Here is a 20,358-nt window from a genome sequence, read left to right on the forward strand (position 1 = left end):
TCTGAGTATTCCTTTGTAATAGACTTCTGCTCTTGTACATGGATATATGGACCACTTCTCTGAACCTATTTCTGTCATTGTTTAGATTTCCTGGTTTTGAAAATCTGCATCCTCTGAGTTGCCTTTCTCCATGTGTTTTGGCCTCTATCTTTCACCAAGAGGCCCTCTCAGATGTCCAGCAGCTTCAGCACTTCTTTCTCATGGTGGAAACCTAAGAAAGCCAACCATCAGTTCCTTGGATGCAGATGGGGCTGGTCAGCAGTGGTGTCACAGGGTTGGGAGCTGGCTGGCTCTTTCTCTGGCCTCATTAGATTCCTTAGGAAGAAGCTCTTCACCTCTCATCTGGAAGCAAAGGCCTGGTTGCCTGCATCCTAGAGCTTTTTTAAGGAAGGAGAGGTGTAGGGGCCCCCATATTCCATTTGTAAACTTTCTGTTAATGGCCCTCCTTGCTCATCTCTGCCTGGCGTCCTGCAGGTAGATGCTGTTTTCTGTCTCTGGAAAATAATTCCCCCAGCCTGCTGCCCAGTGCGAGGAAGGGCAACTGTCTAGATCCAAAATCATCTCTGATGAAATCGACTCTGCCCCTATAGCACAAAAGCAGCCATAGACAGTCCATAAATAAAGATACGGCTGTGTCCTAATAAAACTTTATATACAGAAATCAGCAGGGGGACAGATTTGGACCATAATTCGAGACCCCCTGGTCTGGATTCTAGCTCACCAGGTGACTGGTGCTCTCAGCTCCTGAGCTTTGGATGTTCTACATGGCATGCTGGTTCCCCTTGAGTTGTTCCCCATCGCTGGCTTAAAATTTCAGCTATTTCATTTCTGCACCAGCAGTAACCCCTCCTTCCTAGGTTTCCTTCCCAGCTTCCTAAATATTACTGCCAAGGTGTCCTCTCCTGACTTCATTGCTCTTGGAGCTCAGGTTTCTGGCCTAATAGAGATAAATGTATACACTCCACTCCCGTCTTTAACTCCCAGGCAGCCTCCTTTAATTTTTTAACAGGATCATTCCCTCTTTGAGCATCTAGGACCAACATTGATTGTGGTTGGTTTAGGTTGTGTATCTTTGCCAAATGGCACTTTTCTGTTGTTGTTTTCTTTAATAAGTTAATTGAACCACGTAATTAATTAATTAATGTACCACATAAAGCTAAAGACCTCTGTGAAGACTTAAATATAAGAGAACTCCCTCCTTTCTGAGGCTCTGCAGAGGAGCTGCCTGCCAAGCTCATCCAGGCAGGGCAGTGTTGGGCAAGCTAGCTCCCAGAATGCTCTCTCTGGGACCATGGCCACTATCTGTGCAGGATCTAGAGCCCAGGGTCTGATCAGAGCCTGGAATTTGTCATGCATGGTCCCTGCTGTGTGAGCGAGGCCCTCTTTCCCAGCCCCTTGGCCCAAGGCCAGGAAAAAAGAGGCAATGAAATAGCAGGATGGGGGGGAGGGACTTTGAGCCATAGGCTTCCTGAGAGAGGGATCACAATTCATCTGCTAGGGACGTCCCATTAGCTCTAGGACCTGCGGGGAGCCCAAGTCCCAAGCAGCCTGGAAGCCTTCAGAGGGGGAGCAGAGAGGCTGGTGGCTGGTGCTGTCCTGGCCAGTGGCTGCACTGGGCTACCCAGGCTGACCTCCAGTCCCCACACTGTGGCAGGTGGGCTCTGTCTCGTCTTATCGGCCCCTCCCCTCCCTGAGCCCCCGCTTCCTCCCCTGCAGAATAGAGGTGCAGGATTGACAAAGGACCAAGTAAGAGAGACGCATGTGAACAGGCCCAGTCAGGAAGGCTGTTTCTAACAGAACATGTCTATGAGGCACAGGTGGAGTTTCAGACCAGGGAGTGGCCTTGACTCTGAGCTGCTGCTCTGTGGGTTCTGGGAGCCCCAGGGAGGGAGAGCAGGTTTGCCTCTTGTGCATGACCCTGTCTTCCCTTCTGTACCCGCACTGCTCCCAGGCATCCGTGCCCAGCTCTCCGGCCCCGCCGCACCTGTACATCCCCCTAACGTCACTCCACATGCTGTGCTGTGATTGGCTGCTTGCGTGTCGCCTCCCAGCTCCTGATGTGCATCCCCAGTGCCCAGCAGAGAGTGGGTTAATGTTGGATGCGTGGATGAGTGAAAGGATGGATAAACATAGATGGATGGCTCAGTGGATGGATGAATGGACCAACCAACATCCAGATGGACCTCCGATCACCTGGATGAATAAAGTCGATCATTCACCTGACACAATGTACTGAGGCATTTTTCAACAGAGACTAAGCGGATGGATGAATCATAATGAGGAAGCAGTGCGGGCAGCCCCGGCAGCCCCAGCAGCCCCAGCCGCCCCGGTGGCTTAGCAGTTTAGCGCCGCTTTCAGCCCAGGGAATAATCCTGGAGACTAGGGATCGAATCCCACATCAGGCTCCCTGCATGGAGGCTGCTTCTCCCTCTGCCTCTCTCTCTCTCTGTCTGTCTCTAATAAATAAATAAAACCTTTTTTAAAAAATGAGGAAGCAGTGCCTGAGTAGAAGGGAAAGAAAGACAGCGGGGTGGAGGGAGAAGGGAGAAGCAGCAGGACAAGTGAGTAAACAGAGGGCGACCTCAGAGAACCGTCTGAGCAGACAGATGACCCGCGTGCACGCGTCCACCTACGGATGTCGGGGTCTGTCAGCCGAGGGAGTTTACTCAGGGTCCCAAGGAGGAGGGCTGGCAAGGAAGAATTCACAGACCCTCTCTTTCTGTTTAAAAAAAAATTTTTTTTTTCTCTAAATAAACTTTGACTCCACTTCCAAGTATATTTGGAAAGAGCAGAGATGGTTTTCAGGAAGTTTCGGTAAATTCTAAGTGCCTCATTCAGAGCTGTGTTTAGGGACCCTCAGAAATATACGCGGTCCCCACCGCGAGTGCTAAAATGCACATGAGACAAGAAACATATGCCGGGCATGACGATGTCAAGCAGGCAGACTGCGAGCATATGTGCCTTCCTGTTGATGGAATATTCGGCAAGTGTTCCAGAAAGAGGCCTTTCCTGAAATGGAGGTCAATGAGAATACTCCCCCTTCTCATAAATCCTTGGGGAAAAAAAACAGGCCTGTCTCCCACACACATGTGGCTAATTATCTGGCGGCTCCAGGCTCTCCCTGAAGAGTGGTTAAGAGCAGTTTCCCTGGGTTACATCTGCCCTGAGTGGTTTCCAGCAGCCCTGGCTAGAAAGACCTTGCCCTTAGTTCCTGAACAAGCATTTTCCAGCCTGAGAGGGCAGAGGGGGACAAGTACAGGTGCTTAACAATAAAGATTGTGTCTTTTCCTTTCCCAGTGCCCAGTGTCTGGGGATCAGACCCAGACACAAGCTGCTGGTGGACACCCCAGAATCCAGAGCCTCTTGATGGGGCCACTGGTGACCATCCACCTTGGTCCAGTTTAGCTGCATTTGGCCCAGGCCTCGACCTGGTTCTCAGAGGACCAAGGCAAGCTAGATGTGGTCTCTGCTTCATGGGGCTTAGTCTGACAGAGAAACAGATGGGAAGATGTCTCCATTTCAGTGCACTAAGTACTATGGCACTTAGTCCCCTGGCTCAAGGGTAGGCAGCCACAAAGACTTCCCAGAAGACAGTCCATGTCTTAAGTGGGTTTTGAAGGATGACTAGGGGTTTTCTGGCAAGAAATGAGAGAAGGGACATTGGAGGCATGAGCAACACAGTTCAGGAGCTGTAGTGTGTCCGGGGCCAGGTGTTCTGGCAAAAGGTGGGCCAAGAGTGATGTATGGAGGACAAGTCGAGAGTGGCTAGAGAGGCACGTCTGGCTCAGCCTGGAAAGACTTTGGCCAAGGAGCTCAGACTATGTCCCAAGGAAGTGGAGAGCCTGTGGATGGCTTGAAAGGGAAGTGGTATGATCAGATGTGTGCCCTGACTGCCAGGTAGAGAATGAGAAGAAATGGGGAAGGTTGGTTGGTATTATCTCCATGGAACAGATGATAAAGGCTGAAGGAAGAAACATGACCTGCCCAGGGCAAGTCACACAGCTAGGAGTTTTTCCCAGAAACCAGGTGTCTTTGATGTTCCTTTCAAACATTTAAAAGAAACTTTTAACCTTTTGGAGCATCATCTCGGTGGCTCAGTGATTGAGCGTCTGCCTTCATCTCAGGTTATGATCCTGGAGTCTGGGGATCGAGTCCTGCATCAGGCTCCCCTCAGGGATCCTGCTTCTCCCTCTGCCTAGGTCTTTGCCTCTCTCTGTGTTTCTCATGAATAAATAAATAAAATATTAAAAAAAAAAGAAAAGAAAAGAATGATGGTCACAGAAATGTGACCATCAACCCATGGAGAGATGCTGGCACAGGACCCCACAAGGACAGAGAGGGGACAATGGGTCTTTCTCTTCCTGACTGTGATTTGGGGAGTGTTACGTAACCCCTTAATGTCACGGTTCCACATCTGTGAAATGGGCATAATAGCGTCTGTCACATGGGGCTGTTGTGGGGCTTCCAGTAAGACATGGAAAGTGCCAGCACAGTGCCGAGACATGGTCAGCCACACAGAGCAACACCCTGTGGCCTTTCATATTCTGAGACAGTGCTCAGGAGGTATGAACAGGTACATCCACCTGCATTCCCAGGGTCTACAGGGTAGATGATGATGCCATTCAAAGAGCCTGGGGGTTCAGATGGAGAAATGAGGTGGGGACAGGGAATGAGGACCTTGGTTTGGGCTGTTCAGCCAGTTTCCACCAGAACTGGTGAGGACCTTCTGAATAGCCTGTGGCTCAGAGCATGAACTCGTGCACCAGACCACCCTGGACCAAATTCTGGCCTTGCCACTTGGTGCTGTGTGACCTCATGCTAATGACTTGCCCTCTCTGGGTACAGTTTCCTCCTCGATAGGATGAGAAAGAGGGTGGCTACGAAAATTTCATGAGACTTAGCATAACAGAGCTCAGAACAGCACCTGGCACACAGAAAATGCTTACATTTCCTAACAGTAGCAGGAGTAGAAATAATCTCTGGTGGTTTATGAGTCAAGAACAGGTGTCCTGGGGTTTTATAAACTCACAACTTGACTCCAGCCTCCCATCCCCTGAGCATGCAGAGCGCGACATGGCATTGTGAAAAGTACATGAGGCTTGAAATATTTTGTAGGAGAGAAAATGATGTTGAAAGAGAGAGAGAAGAAATGCATTGGTTTTTGAGTGTGTTTGTTCTACCCTGAGAACTTATTAAAAATGAAAACTCTTGGGTCCCCTCTGGGTGGCTCAGTGGTTGAGTATCTGTCTGCAGCTCAGGTGGTGATCCCGGGGTCCTGGGATGAGTCCCACATCGGGCTCCCTGCAGGGAACCTGCTTCTCCTTCTGCCTGTGTCTCTGCCTCACTCTGTGTGCCTGTCATGAATAAATAAATAAGATATTTTAAAAATGCAAATTCTTGGGCCACCCCAGTCCCACTGAATCTGAGACTAGGGATAGCACGGAGTATCGCCAGCACTTTCAAAAATAACCCCAGCCCTCCCACCTCGACACAGCAGTACCAGACCTAGGATGGCAAAGGAGCTGCGTGAGTCTGGAGACACCCAGGGTCTCTAGCCAGACAATAGCTTGTGAATAGATGAGAGAAGCCTCAAGCACAAGCCTCAAGCACAACCCATTTCTTTTTCTTTAAAAAAAAAAAAAAAAATCAAGTGCTTTGGAATTGGACACAGCTGGCTTTGAATCCCAGCTCTGCCACACACCAGCTGTGTGACTTGGGACACGTTTCTTCTCTCGAAGCCATCTTTTAATTCATCTGCAGGGTCAAATAGCTGCCACCTTGTTGGCGGGGGTGCTTGGCACACTTCCCGGCATATGACAGGTCCACAGCAAGGAGCCCCCTTCCCTGCTCCCTGTGGCATCTGAGTGCCCCTCTCCAGGGCTCTGGGAGCAGCCAGAGTGGCAGTAACATCTCCTCATTGCAGAAGCCTGAGCAGGAGCTGTGCGCGGGACCTGGGGTCCGCCTCCTAATGCCGTCACACTGCGGCTTGGGGTCTGAAGATCTGAATTCTGGAGGGACACGTGTTCAGGTTCTAACAGTGGGGTAACCTGGGTGAGCACTGAAGACATCACACCAAGTGAAATCAGCCAGACACGAAAAGGACAAATCCTATACGGTTCCATGTTCGTGAAATGTCTAGATATCTAGAACAAGCAGATCATAGATAGGAAATAGCTTCCGCTAAAAAAAAAAAAAAAAAAAAAAGGAAATAGCTTCCAAGTTATGGGGGGCTGGGACAGAGGGGGACTGGGGAGTCCATGCTTAGTGGGTATAGAGTTTCTTCTGGGAAAGAAGAAATTTCTGAAAGGAAATTTCAGTGGTGATCGTTGCCCAATGTTATGAATGTGCCTAATGCCACTGAACTGCATGCTGAAAATTAGTCTAAAAGGCAAATTTTATGTTATGTATAAGTTGGTGGTGTTTAAAAAAAATATATAATAATGAAATGTGGTATGCACATGCAGTAGACTATATTATTCAGCCTTAAAAAGGAAGGAATTTCTTTTTTTTAAGATTTTATTTATTTATTTATTTGAGAAAAAGAGAAAAAGGGCACAAGCAGGGGGAGTAGCATAGGCAGAGGGAGAAGCTGACTCCCCGCTGAGCTGGGAGCCTGATGCGGGGCTCTATCCCAGGACCCCAGGATCATGCCCTGAGCCAAAGACAGATGCTTCACCAACTGAGCCACCCAGGTGTCCCCAAAAGGAACTTCTGACACATGGTACAACCTAAATGAACTTTCAGGGCATTAGACTAACTGAAATAAGCCAGTCACAAAAGGACAGATCCTATGTGATCCCATTCATAGGGTGGACCTGGAGCAGGCAAATCCATAGAGATGGAAAGGGTTCTAGGGCCTGCCAGGTGGGGGATGGGGAGTCAGTGCTTAATGGGGACAGAGTTTCTGTTTTGCAAGACCAGAGAGTTCCAGAGACGGGTGGTGGTGATGGTTGCACAACAGTGTGAACATTCTGAATGTCACTGAACTGAATCTTCATGATGGTTATGATGCTAAGTTTTATGTGTATTTTACCACAATTTTTTAAAGATTTATTTATTCATTTTAAAGAGAGAGCACAAGTTGGGGGGGCAGAGGGAGAGGAAGAGGGAGACAGAGAAGCCTCAAGCAGAGCCCCCACTGAGCATGGGGGCTCGATCCCATGACCCTGAGACCATGATCTGAGCCAGAACCAAGAGTCAGACACTCAACCAATCATGCCACCCAGGCACCCCATCACAATTTTTTAAGAAATAAGAAAAATGGGGATGCCTGGGTGGCTCAGTGGTTGAGTGTCTGCCTTCAGCTTAGGTTGTGATCCCGGGGTCCTGGGATCAAGTCCCACATCGGGCTCCCCACAGGGAACCTGCTTCTCCCTCTGCCTGTGTCTCTGCCTCTCTCTCTGTGTCTTTCATGAATAAATAAAATCTTAAAAAAAAAGAAAGAAGAAAAATATTTAAAAATATAATATACCAAAGCCATTGAATGAATTATATGGTATGTGAATTATATCTCAGTGAAGCTGTTTGGACAATAATGCTGCCTCAAACACAACTGGACACTGTGGCCGACCACCCCCGAGGGCCAGGAAGAGGAACTGCAGGTGTCAGAGTACTCGGGCCTTCCTGCCCCCTCGCCCCTCTGCGTGTGCGGAGATGGCAGTCCCAGCTAGGGCCCGTGTGACCTCCTGACCCCCCGGTAGGCCCTAGCAGCACCAAAGGGCAGGGAGCCCCTGCTTTATAAGAGACAGTGCAACTGGAAAACACTGGAGTCACCTGTGAGCAAGACAGACTCGGCGAATGAGGGCCAGGGCAGTCAGACCCAGCTGAAAGTCTCCAGGGAGTGCCTCAGCCCTGGCCTGGGGCTCAAGAGGAACAAAGGGTGAATCACTGAGGCCCTGTGGGATGGTAAGAGAGAGGCCTCGTGGACCAGGATGCTGGGAGAAGCCCTTGGGGGACCCCACGAATCCTCCCACACCTCTGCGGCTTGTGGTCTGGGAAGCCAGAGCGGGTTCCTTAGACCCAAGTCCTGTCAGCAAGACCAGGCTGGGGGCACTTGACTTTGGACAGTACTTCTCCCTCCCTGACACTGTAACAAGGGACTAGTGTGCTCAGTGAGGAGCCCACTTCTCCTCTCTCTCTCTCTCTGCCTCTCCACATTGCTCCTGTCCTCTCTCTCACACTCTCTCAAAAATAAATACGACCTTTAAAAGAAGAAAACAGGAAACTATCACAGAGCATCCCCGGGGGCAGGGCACTTTTAGATAGTGGTCAGGGCAAGGGTCTTGGAAGCACAGCAAGTAGTCAGCTTCATAGAGATGTGTAAGAGGCCCAGGCAGAGGGAATGCCTCGTGCAAAGGTCCTGAGGTAGGACTAGGCCTGGCAGATTTGAGAAGCAGAAGGAAGGCCATGTGGCAGAGGGTGGGCAGTGAGGGGGTGAGCAGGTGGTATATGGGCAGTGTTGAGAGCCCCATTCCTCACGGGCTGCCTGCTGGAATGACCATCCATCCCAGTTTGCCTCAGACTGCCCCAGTTTTAGCACTGAGGGTCCCAGAAAAGCCCTGCGCACACTGCAGTGGTTGGTCATCCTAGTGCCCAGCTGCCCCTGTTTTTACTAGATGCAGAAGTTAAAGTGCCCTAGGCCCTGCCAGGGGCTGGCATGCCTTTCCCTCCAGAGGGCTTGGTTCTCCGGTCCCAAGGAGCCAAGAGTCCACAGTCCAGTGCCCACAGGGTCAGGTCACCTTGGAGCAGGTGGCTTATGCTGAGTGGCCAGCTTTTTTCCTGAGCATCACTCCCCAAGCCTGTGCCCACCACCACCATGCTGGCCACGTTCCAAAGGCCTCCAGCTGCCCATCCTCACTGGCCCTTTTCTCGAACCCTCTGCGTGGCACAGGGTGGGGCTTTTAACCCACAGGGTATGAAGAAATTCTCATGAAAATCAAAGCCCCCATGAATATCTGTTAAGTTAAGCATGAAATAAAATAAGAATGTTTTCCTTCTGAAAGCGATAAATCCTGGCCTTCCTTAAGTCTGGAGGGATCCTCTGGCCCATATGTCAGTGATTAAGGCTTTGGGGTGAATGGGAAGGGGAAGAATTTGGTATATTTGAGGTGTGCCTCTCTGGAGTCTGTTCTCCAACAGGAGACAGGATCTCAGGAGGTGATCGGCTCTGGGGAGATGCCAATGTGCACGGACACAGACGGAGGTCACCCCAAGCTCTTCTACCCAACACCAGCTACCCTTGGCCAGTGCCCCGGGTGTACACCCCGGTGCAGCCACGGTTCTCAGGATCGATTACCTTTCTTCGCCTGGGCCCCAGCTCTCTCCGTATACAGGCTACCTCTCAAGCTCCACCTTTCGGGAGTCCAGGAAGGTCCTCTCCCTTTTCTGGGGTCTCTCCCTACACTCCCCTTCCGGTCCAGGCCTCCTCAGCCTTTGGAGATGCTCTCGTGGCCTTGAGCCCCGTGGGAGGGAAGCGCCCTGGTGTGTCCCAGCCCCTCTGAGCTTCATGAGAGTTTGCTTTGCTGCTTTTGTCATCTGAGCCAAGGGCAGTGGGGAGGCGCTCTGCCAAGCCCAAGGAATGGCCTGTGACCGGGTGGCCCCGACATGCGCTACCTGCGTGCCTTACACCTGTTACTCAAAAGGATCCTTCAGGACGTCCCTGGAAGTCTCTAGGCTACAACACAGAAGCCCCGGGAGCTTCCCTTCCGTGAGCCCCATCACTTGGAGCCGGAAGCCCTCATCCACCCACATTCTGCTTCTTTCTAGGTCTTTCTTGCTCTTGCCTCTGGATGAGACATCCCATAATTGTAGCTCTGGTACCTAAACCACAGTCCATTTTCCCTGAAAATAAGGCACTTGGGGGGGGGGCGGCAGCGCGGGTGCTGGCAGACCCGCCTGAGCCCCACTTTTGGCTCCTGACTGGCTCTGTGACTAGGACAGGGCACCCTCCTCTGGGTCTCCGTCCCTGTCCGCATCCACAGCCCTGAGTCACGATCGGGATTAAAGAGCCGGCAGGAGCACCCAGCGTGTGGCAGCGTGTCCGTCTTCCTCCTGGGGCTTACTGTCCCCACCTCACCGGAGCCCTTCCCGCCAGGCCCCCCTTGGGCCTGGTGTGCCACCGGCATGAGTAATGGGTCTGAACTCCTTGACCCTGTTTTAAAACTTTATTAAAGCCGCTCCTGACTCAGACACAGGAACCAGCCTGGAAACAGCGGACACTTGGGATGGCGTGAGGAGGGCATGCCAGCCTCCGGCCGAGTCACGTCAGGGCTCCGGTGCCTGTGGCAGCATGTGGCCTTTTAATTCTGTCTTCAATTCCCAGGCCTCTGAGAGCCTTCCCCAGACGACTTCCATTTTGTGTGGTTCCCAGTGTTTTATAAAACATAATAACAACAGATGCCAAGAAGTGGTTCTAGAACTTGTGGACTGTTTGGCCCCTGTCCCCTCCAGCAAGCATCTCCTTGTGAGGGAGGCAGATGGCAGGGTTTGGTGCTCGCACTCATGGTCTACACGGTGTGGCCCCACCTACTGACTCGGAGGGTCAGTTCATCTGTCTGTGCCTCAGTTTCGCCTATAAAATGGGGATGACAATGGTAGCTTTCCTCATAAGTTTTTTTTTATAATAAATTTATTTTTTATTGGTGTTCAATTTACCAAGATATAGAATAACACCCAGTGCTCATCCCGTCAAGTGCCCCCCTCAGTGCCCATCACCCAGTCACCCCCACCCCCCGCCCTTCTCCCCTTCCACCACCCCTAGTTCGTTTCCCAGAGTTAGGAGTCTCTATGCTCTGTCTCCCTTTCCGATATGTCCTACCCATTTCTTCTCCCTTCCCTTATATTCCCTTTCACTCTTATTTATATTCCCCAAATGAATGAGAACATATAATGTTTGTCCTTCTCCGATTGACTTACTTCACTCAGCATAATACCCTCCAGTTCCATCCATGTCGAAGCAGATGGTGGGTATTTGTCGTTTCTAATGGCTGAGGAATATCCCACTGTATACCTAGACCACATCTTCTTTATCCATCATCTTTCGATGGACACTGAGGCTCCTTCCACAGTTTGGCTATCGTGGCCATTGCTGCTAGAAACATCGGGGTGCGGGTGTCCCAGCGTTTCACTGCATCTGTATCTTTGGGGTAAATCCCCAACAGTGCAATTGCTGGGTCGTAGGGCAGGTCTATTTTTAACTCTTTGAGGAACCTCCACACAGTTTCCAGAGTGGCTGCACCAGTTCACATTCCCACCAACAGTGCAGGAGGGTTCCCCTTTCTCCACATCCTCTCCAACATTTGTGGTTTCCTGCCTTGTTAATTTTCCCCATTCTCACTGGTGTGAGGTGGGATCTCATTGTGGTTTTGATTTGTGTTTCCCTGAAGGCAAGTGATGCAGAGCATTTTCTCACGTGCTTATTGGCCATGTCTACGTCTTCCTCTTGAGATTTCTCTTCATGTCTTTTGCCCATTTCATGATTGGATTGTTTGTTTCTTTGGTGTTGAGTTTTAGAAGTTCTTTATAGATCTTGGAAACTAGCCCTTTATCTGATATGTCATTTGCAAATATCTTCTCCCATTCTGTAGGTTGTCTTTGAGTTTTGTTGACTGTATCCTTTGCTGTGCAAAAGCTTCTTATCTTGATGAAGTCCTCATAAGTTCGACGCGAAGAATAGATGGGTTAATACTGTGGAACCGAGATTAGTACCAACCATAAAGCAGACAATAAATGGTGTTGCCTACCTGTTGTTTTTAATACCGCCAGGGGGCCTCTGGGGCCATCAGTATTATCAGCTCCTTTGGAGAAAAGAGCAGTGTTCACATTTGAGGCCACTGAATGGCACAATATCTGAGTAGGCTAAGGTCTGGTCACCGGGGCTGTAGGGATCTGTCACCAGTCTGGACACAACCCTGGTCCCAAACACACACTTGCCCGACCACCCCAGCAGCCTGTGGCATTGGTTTTCCAAACTGCTTCAGGACCTTCCAAAAAGCAGCAGGGCTCCCCGTGGCATGATGGATGGTGGAGCCTGTGGGAACAATAAACCCCTTTTGGAATGAGCTATATTTGCTGAGTAAGAAGCTAAGTGATTTTAATTCCCAGAGGACAACATGGCCCTTGGTGCCAGCCATGCTTGAGCAATCTGCCAGCTGGCCACCTACTCCAGGCAGCAAAGCCCCTCCAGGAGGGCCATATCCCCCGGGCCCCTCCAGAGGTGTCCCCCAATTCTGCAAGGGACACGGGGCTTCTTGAGCCCAGGCAGGAAATGAGCACAGAGAACACTCCCCTTCCCCAAATGTTGGTCTGAAACTTAGAAAACAAAATTATTTGGGGAGAAGTTTTAATGATCTGATCCCAGAAGCTCACATCCAGGGTCGTCCTCTGCTTTCTCTGCTCAACACATACTCCCACGATGGCCCCAGGGCCTCAGGCGACCACAAGGAGGCGACCAGACCCCAAGGCCCCTCCCCGAGTTCTGGGAAGAGGGTCAGATAAAGGGGCCTCCGATGCCCATGAGAAGGGCCAGGTCCGAAGGCTGCAGGAGGCTCTGGACACGCCCTGGGATGATGAGAAGAGCTTGGCCTTGGTCACAACGACCGAGGAGTTCAGAAGACAAGCGCTGGAGTCACACAGACCTGGGTTTAAATCTCTGCTCTGCCGTCTCCTTGCTGTGTGATCTCAGGGACACCGCCGGTCCCTGGGCCTGCACAGTGCCAGGCTCTCAGGAGACACTCCACTGTGGACGGTCATCAGCCACTCGGCCAACAACATTTCTGTGGTCTCCAAGAGGCCAACCTGAACTCACGGTCATGCTCCAGCCCTTGGGAGCTGAGGACCCTAAGAGCATTTCTTTTTTTTTTTTTTTAAGATTTTATTTATTTATTCATGAGAGAGAGGCAGAAACACAGGCAGAGGGAGAAGCTGGCTCCATGCAGGGAGCCCGATGCGGGACTTGATCCTGAGATCACGCCCTGAGCCAAAGGCAGATGCTCAACCGCTGAGCTACTGGGTACCCCTCCTTTTCCTCAGTCTTGAAGGAGAAGAGAGTGGAAAGAGATGAAAACACTTTCTAGAACTGTGTATAGACTCAATAAGATGAATTGTGCAAAAGCCTCAGCCTTTAGGGGCCAGCAGGAGGGAAGAGCGTGGGGAGGGCCGAGGACTGGGTGACTCGCAGGTCACCCATCCCCACCCACTGGAGCCTGGGCAGGCTATCCCCCATGTGACCTGGCCAGGTGGGCAGGCCCAGGGCTGTAATAAGGCAGATGTTGCTGGAAGAGGGGTCCCAGGGGAGGTTGGTGCCAGTTACACTTGAGGAGACCACCACTTTGAGAGCCACATCCCCAGAGTTCAGACCTCCAGAGGAGCCTGTTGGCACTCGGGCCCTGCTTTGGAACCCCACTGGTAAGTGGCGTGAGTTCTCTAGCCTAACCAGAGATGAGATTTTTATGAGTTAGAAACGGCCCCATGTTGTCTGGCTTCAAACAATGCTTGCGAAAACCCTCATCCTCCGTGGTTACTTACTATGCAGATGGTTGTTGTAGGCATCTATGGTCATTTTGCAGCTGGCTGGAGCCCAGGCTTGGCCTGAAACCTCAGGATTTCTTTGAGAAGCCCCATGCCCAGCCCATGCGTCCTGATCTCTAAGTCTGCAGGCAGGCCACGAGGAGGAACATGGAAAATCCTCAGACTGGCCTTGCATCTGGATTCCAACCCTGCCCACAAAGTCACTGGAGTGCAGCTGCTTTGTGTCAGGCTTTACCCACCCTGGGGGACACATAAGAGCCCATTTACATCAGTGCCCCCATGTTCCAAAGACCCAAAGGCCCATCCAGCCAGTTACTTATTGGGATCCCAAATAGGCCCCTCGTTTGTGCAGCTGGTAGAAACGCTGCCAGCCCTTCTGTTTAATGGCTCTGCACGGCACCTATAATCCTGCCACCCCAACACTTGTGGGTTGGGAACCTAAGGCCCAGAGAGGTTGAGTAAACTACTCCAGGCAGACAGCCATATGAGTCATGTCTTTCTCCTCTTGCGCTGCCACCTTCTGGTTGGTGTCTGTTGTACACAGCCACTGGAAAGACACCTCACAGATGCCACTGTGTGGGTCCCATGCGGAGGTGGGGCAGGACCTGGGCTTCATCACATGCAGATTTTCCAGCTGGAACAGCTTTTCCAACAGCATCCTTGGGCAAGACCTGCGTTCCCCCTCAAAACTTCACTTTTCCCATCTGTACATACCAGGCCAATCTAGACAAATTCCCAGATGCCTCCCAGGGTAGCCTGAATGTCTGAGTGTGTGCTGGCAGTGGGAGAAGTTTTCCCACTGGACAAAGGAAGAAAAAGGAGAAAAACAGCAAGGAGAAAGTTCTGGGGCAAACTACTGGGCCAGGGGCCTGCTTTCGCTAGTTTGCACAAAGGGTTGACCAATCGTCAGAGTGTGAGTTGTTCATGCTGCAGCCTCTAGTGTCTGGTTTGGGTTGGCCTTGGAGAGGGTTCAAGTGCATCAGGCTCATTCTCTTTTTTCTACCTAGGCCCTTTCAATTGGGAGTCCCACCCAGCCTCATGAGCCTGCAGCCCCATAGGCCCTGGATGCCCAGGTATATCTGGGCCTTACCCCACTCCAGGCCTGCTGGAAACTTCCCCAAAGGCTCTGGGAGGCAGAGCCCGGGCAGCTGCACCCTGCCCAGGCAGCTGCTCGCCTGCTAGCACCCCTCCTCATTGGGCCTTCTGCCTAACCATGCCACCCAGGAGAACCACCAGACAAATCCATTAGTTCAGCTGCCTCAACGAAGGCAAATATCTTCATCTGGCTTGAGTTACACAGACAGAGAATTTTACAGTCATGCCCAGTAATGACCAGCAGGAAACCATGGTGTGCTCTAGCTTTCAGACCCAGGAAGAGCCTGTCTTACTCTCCCACTTGTGAGACCCCCTCCTGCCATGTCCCCCCTCAGTCTGAGGCCAAACGTGCTTGCTGAAGCTTGCTGAGCCAAGCATGAGCTTCTGTGGCCTGGTGAAAGCCTGGAAGCCAGTGACCTGACCAACGCACTGGGCCTTGTGAGTGAAAGTGGGCCTTTTTCCTCTTACAAGCAGAGAAGCATGATGCTCTGTGTGCCAGTGGGGTTCCTGTTCCCACACCCTCACTCTCCCTGAAAACAGATGTGCCCAGAGAGGAAAAAAAGCCTAACACCAGGCCTGCTGCACACACCAGCTGGGAAGGAGACCAGGATGTATGTTTCAGCCACAACAGGCCCAAGATGTTGGTGAGATCCACATGGAGATGTCAAGTTGGCCAGTGACCCAGTGGTATGGGCGTGAGCAGGCCTCAACTGAGGTTACAGACCTGGAGGTCCTCCATAAGCTGCAAGTCCCTCGCCAGTGTGAGGAGCTGTTGTCTGTTATGAGAATGCCAGAATCTCAGCCATGCCAAGTCAACATGGCCCATGGGTGACTCCAGCACAAAACTCAAGGTCTGTGTCTGGTATTAAGGGAAAACAAGAGCCATGTAACTGGCATTAATTTCTGCTCTCAATATTCAGGGCTATATCACTTAGATGGTCAAATGATCTTCAACAAAGGTGCCAAGGCTATATAGTCGGGAAAAGACAGTCTCTTAAACAAGTGGTGTTGGGAAAACTGAATATCTGCATGCAAAAGAATTGAAGTGGGACCCTTACCTCACGCTATAGACAAAAATTAACTCAGAAGGTTAAAAAGGCAACAAAAGCAAAAATAGATAAAATGGACCACCTCAAGCTTAAAAACTTCCAACCAGCAAAGGAAACCATCAACAGAGCACAAAGACAACCTATAGAATGGGAGACGATGTTTGCAAACCATGTGCTTGATAAGGGGTTAATATCCAGAATATGAAACTCTGTCACTCAACAATGACAAAAATCCAACTAAAAAACGGACAGTGAATAAACATTTCTCCAAAGAAGACACACATACAGATAGCCAACAGGTCTAAGAGGAGATGCTCAACATCATTAATTATTATTAAGGAAATGCAAATTAAAATGACAATGCAATATCACATCATACCCATTAGGGCAGCCTAACAAGTGTCAGTGAAGCTATGGAGAAATTGAGGCCTTCGTTGGTGCGAATGTAAAATGGTGGTATCAGCACAGAAGGCAGTACGGAGGTACCTCCAAAAAGTAAAACTAGAATTGCTGTATGATATATATCCAAAAGCATTGGAAAGAGGATTTTTTTTTCAAATATTTTATTTATTTATTCATGAGAGACACAGGGAGAGAGGCAGAGGGAGGAGCAGACTCCCCATGGGGAACCCGATGTGGGACTCAATCCCAGGACCCGGGGATCACGCCCTGAGCCAAAGGCAGACACTCAACCACTGAGCCACCCAGGCATCCCATGGAAAGAGGATATTGAGGCGATGGTTGTACACCCCTGTCCATCCCAGCACTGTTCACAATGGTCAAGAGGTAGAAGCGACCCAAGCATCCATCACCTGATGAGATGAATAGATGAAGAAAACGTGGTGTTTAGGAATAAACCTAACCAAAGAGGTAAAGGATCTATACCCTAAAAACTACAGAACACTTCTGAAAGAAACTGAGGAAGACACAAAGAGATGGAAAAATATTCCATGCTCATGGATTGGCAGAATTCATATTGTGAAAATGTCAATGTTACCCAGGGCAATATACACGTTTAATCCAATCCCTATCAAAATACCATGGACTTTCTTCAGAGAGTTGGAACAAATTATTTTAAGATTTGTGTGGAATCAGAAAAGACCCCGAATAGCCAGGGGAATTTTAAAAAAGAAAACCATATCTGGGGGCATCACAATGTCAGATTTCAGGTTGTACTACAAAGCTGTGGTCATCAAGACAGTGTGGTACTGGCACAAAAACAGACACATAGATCAATGGAACAGAATAGAGAACCCAGAAGTGGACCCTCAACTTTATGGTCAACTAATATTCGACAAAGCAGGAAAGACTATCCATTGGAAGAAAGACAGTCTCTTCAATAAATGGTGCTGGGAAAATTGGACATCCACATGCAGAAGAATGAAACTAGACCATTCTCTTACATATACACAAAGATAAACTCAAAATGGATGAAAGATCTAAATGTAAGACAAGATTCCATCAAAATCCTAGAGGAGAACACAGGCAACACCCTTTTTGAACTCGGTCAAAAGACATGAAGAGAAATCTCACAGAGGAAGACATAGACATGGCCAACATGCACATGAGAAAATGCTCCGCATCACTTGCCATCAGAGAAATACAAATCAAAACCACAATGAGATCCCACCTCACACCAGTGAGAATGGGGAAAATTAACAAGGCAGGAAACCACAAATGTTGGAGAGGATGTGGAGAAAGGGGAACCCTCCTGAACGTGAACTGGTGCAGCCACTCTGGAAAACTGTGTAGAGGTTCCTCAAAGAGTTAAAAGTAGACCTGCCCTACGACCCAGCAATTGCACTGTTGGGGATTTACCCCAAAGATACAGATGCAATGAAATGCCGGGACACCTGCACCCCGATGTTTCTAGCAGCAATGGCCACGATAGCCAAACTGTGGAAGGAGCCTCGGTGTCCATCGAAAGATGAATGGATAAAGAAGCTGTGGTCTATGTATACAATGGAATATTCCTCAGCCATTAGAAACGACAAATACCCACCATTTGCTTCAACGTGGATGGAACTGGAGGGTATTATGCTGAGTGAAGTAAGTCAATCGGAGGACAAACATTATATGGTCTCATTCATTTGGGGAATGTAAAAAATAGTGAAAGGGAATAAAGGGAAAGGAGAGAAAATGAGTGAAAATATCAGTGAGGGTGACAGAACATGAGAGACTCCTAACTCTGGGAAATGAACAAGGGGTAGTGGAAGGGGAGGTGGGCGGAGGGTTGGGGTGATTGGGTGATGGGCACTGAGGGGGGCACTTGGCGGGATGAGCACTGGGTGTTATGCTATATGTTGGCAAACTGAACTCCAATTAATAATAAATAAATAAATAAAAGCCAATTCATTAATTAATTAAAGCCTTTGAAAGCTTAAAAAAAAAAGAAAACATGGTGTATGCATACGGTGGAATATTATTCAGCCTTAAAAAGAAGGAAGTTGTCACTTGCTACCACATGGATGAACTTTGAGGACATTATGCAACGTGACATAAGCCAGTCACAAAAAAATGCTGTATGATTGCCCCTAAATGAGATGCCTAGAATAAGCAAACTCTTAGAAACAAAATAGAGTGGTGGTTGCCAGGGGCTGGAAGATAGGGAAAGGGGAGTTGTTCCACAGATAGAATTTCAAATCTTCCAGAATGAAAAGGTTCTAGAGCTCTGTTTGCACAACATGCGTACAGTTAACACTTCTGTACTGTTCACTTAAAAATGGCTAAGATGGGGGCCCCTGGGTGGCTTAGTGGTTGACCTTCTGCCTTTGGCTCAGGGTCCTGGGATCAAGTCCCACATCAGGCTCCCTGCATGGAGCCTGCTTCTCCCTCTGCCTGTCTCTGCTCTCTCTGTGTGTCTCTCATGAATAAAAAAATAAAATCTTAAAAAAGCAAATCTGTGGACACAGGCCATCGCACATTGGTGTGGATTTTAAGTGCCATAAAACATGAGCAATTCATCAGCAGCTCCCCCCTGGGCTCTGGGGGAGGGAGGTACGGAAAGTTCCAGGTGGTGGAGGAGGGACAGGCAGTGGACAAGACAGTGCCTCTTGTTCCCGAGTTCGGGTATTTGGAAGGCCACGACATGTTTCTGTGTGGCCAGCAGGGGCACAGGGCTGGGTGGGCTGTGCTCAAATCCCCTGGCTTCCCTTCTCAACCGGTGTCTTGTTCTCCTGCCCAGGCCCTCCCGGACGGCGTGGCAAGGCTGGAAGAAGAGGCGACCCTGGTGAGTCCTTGGTTTTCTTGATTTCCAAACCCAGGCCAGCAAGTCCGCCCTTGGCCTGACACCCGGCCGCAGGTGCCAGTACCTGTTCCTCCTCGTAACTTGGGATGCTTGGACCCCGGGGCCGGGCCTTCCTCTCCCTCACAGCTGGCCACTGTCCCCTAAGCCCCAGGGTCCAACACTGTCTACCTTGGCTTCTCCGCATCTGTGCTTCCAGTGACAGTCCCTCTGCACCCTTGGCCACTCCCAAAGGTCACTGTCAGCCCCTGAAACATCCTCTTCCCTTTGTGGGAGCTAGTGATGGTTCCACCAGCCCCTGTCTCTACCAGGGGTCCCTCCGCACAATGAACTGGCCTGCTGGGTGCATCCCCTGCCCTCCCCAGACCTGGACTGTCCTTCCCCGGGCACAGTCCCAGGAGGGGACTCCTCCACTGTCCTGACACTCGGCCCGCAGACTCACCTATACTTGCCGCCCCCTCCCTTCTGCCACCTTCATTCCACCCAAAATGCACTCACCCTGCACACCCCCTACCCTGTGGCCATGAAGCTTCTAGACCTACCTGGTGCCCACCCCTGCTCCACACCCTCAGCTTCCATCATCCCAGTCCTCTGGTCCCTCCACAGCCTTGCCACCGACATCAGTTTGCCCAGAGGCCCTCTGACCTCCCATGGCCATGCTGGCAGACGCTGTGCCCCTGTGCCATCTCTTCCTTGATCCTGACTGTCAGCCCTGCCCCCGTGTTCCTGGCTCAACTCCAGTCTGTTTGCTCCCGCATCTCCCACCCCTCCCTCTCTACTTGTTCCCTGGGACCCTACCTGACTTTCAAACAAGCCTGCCTGTGGCCCTCTTCTGTCCTTTCTGCCACCCTGTGGCTTCAGCTCCCCCATGATATTGATGACACCTCCTCCTAGTCATCTCTGGGCCGGGGGGCTGAATGTTGCCCACCCCAAACCCAGCACCTGCCACCCTACATGCTCTTCTCAGGCTCCCCATCATCTCAGGGAGACTTCCGGCCACGGCCTTCCCATGCAGACTCTAGGGCAGCATCCTTGACCCCACAATGTCCCCCCCTCCAATCTTACCTGGGGGTCAGGGCCTCCCACCCCGAGCCTGCCCATGATATCTCCTCCTCTACCCAGAGTCTCTGTCCAAGTTCATTACTATTTGTCCTTACATCTAGTTCAGGCATCTCCTCCAAAAAGCCTCCTCTGACCCAGCCGGCTAGGGGCTCCCACCCGGAGTCTTCGGCACCCAGTGCAGAGCCCAGCACCCCGCAGGCTCAGGGAAGCACGTCCACACGACAGAGAAGGAATGAATGCACACATGCTCAGCTCCTAAGCAGCTTCACCAGGAGAGCGTAGTAGCTGATGCCAGAGGAGCCCAGCCCCTATGGGACCCCAGGCAGATTGTAACCCAGGGGGCAACAGGGCAGCACATTCTCTCTGGACCTCAGAGTCTTC

The 20,358-nt window shown here is 50.6% G+C and overlaps 1 protein-coding gene across 1 annotated transcript in view; it reads left to right on the forward strand.

Annotated features, from left to right (window-relative positions):
• The window catches only part of COL23A1 (collagen type XXIII alpha 1 chain), a 322,022-nt gene that overhangs the window by 236,455 nt on the left and 65,209 nt on the right, over nt 1-20,358 (forward strand). The window contains exon 3 of the mRNA XM_025446682.3: nt 18,856-18,900. Within this exon, the coding sequence (XP_025302467.1) occupies nt 18,856-18,900 (45 nt within the window). The remainder of the gene's footprint in view (nt 1-18,855; nt 18,901-20,358) is intronic.

The sequence above is a fragment of the Canis lupus genome, chromosome 11, assembly GCF_003254725.2.
Source record: "Canis lupus dingo isolate Sandy chromosome 11, ASM325472v2, whole genome shotgun sequence".
Classification (NCBI taxonomy): domain Eukaryota; kingdom Metazoa; phylum Chordata; class Mammalia; order Carnivora; family Canidae; genus Canis; species Canis lupus.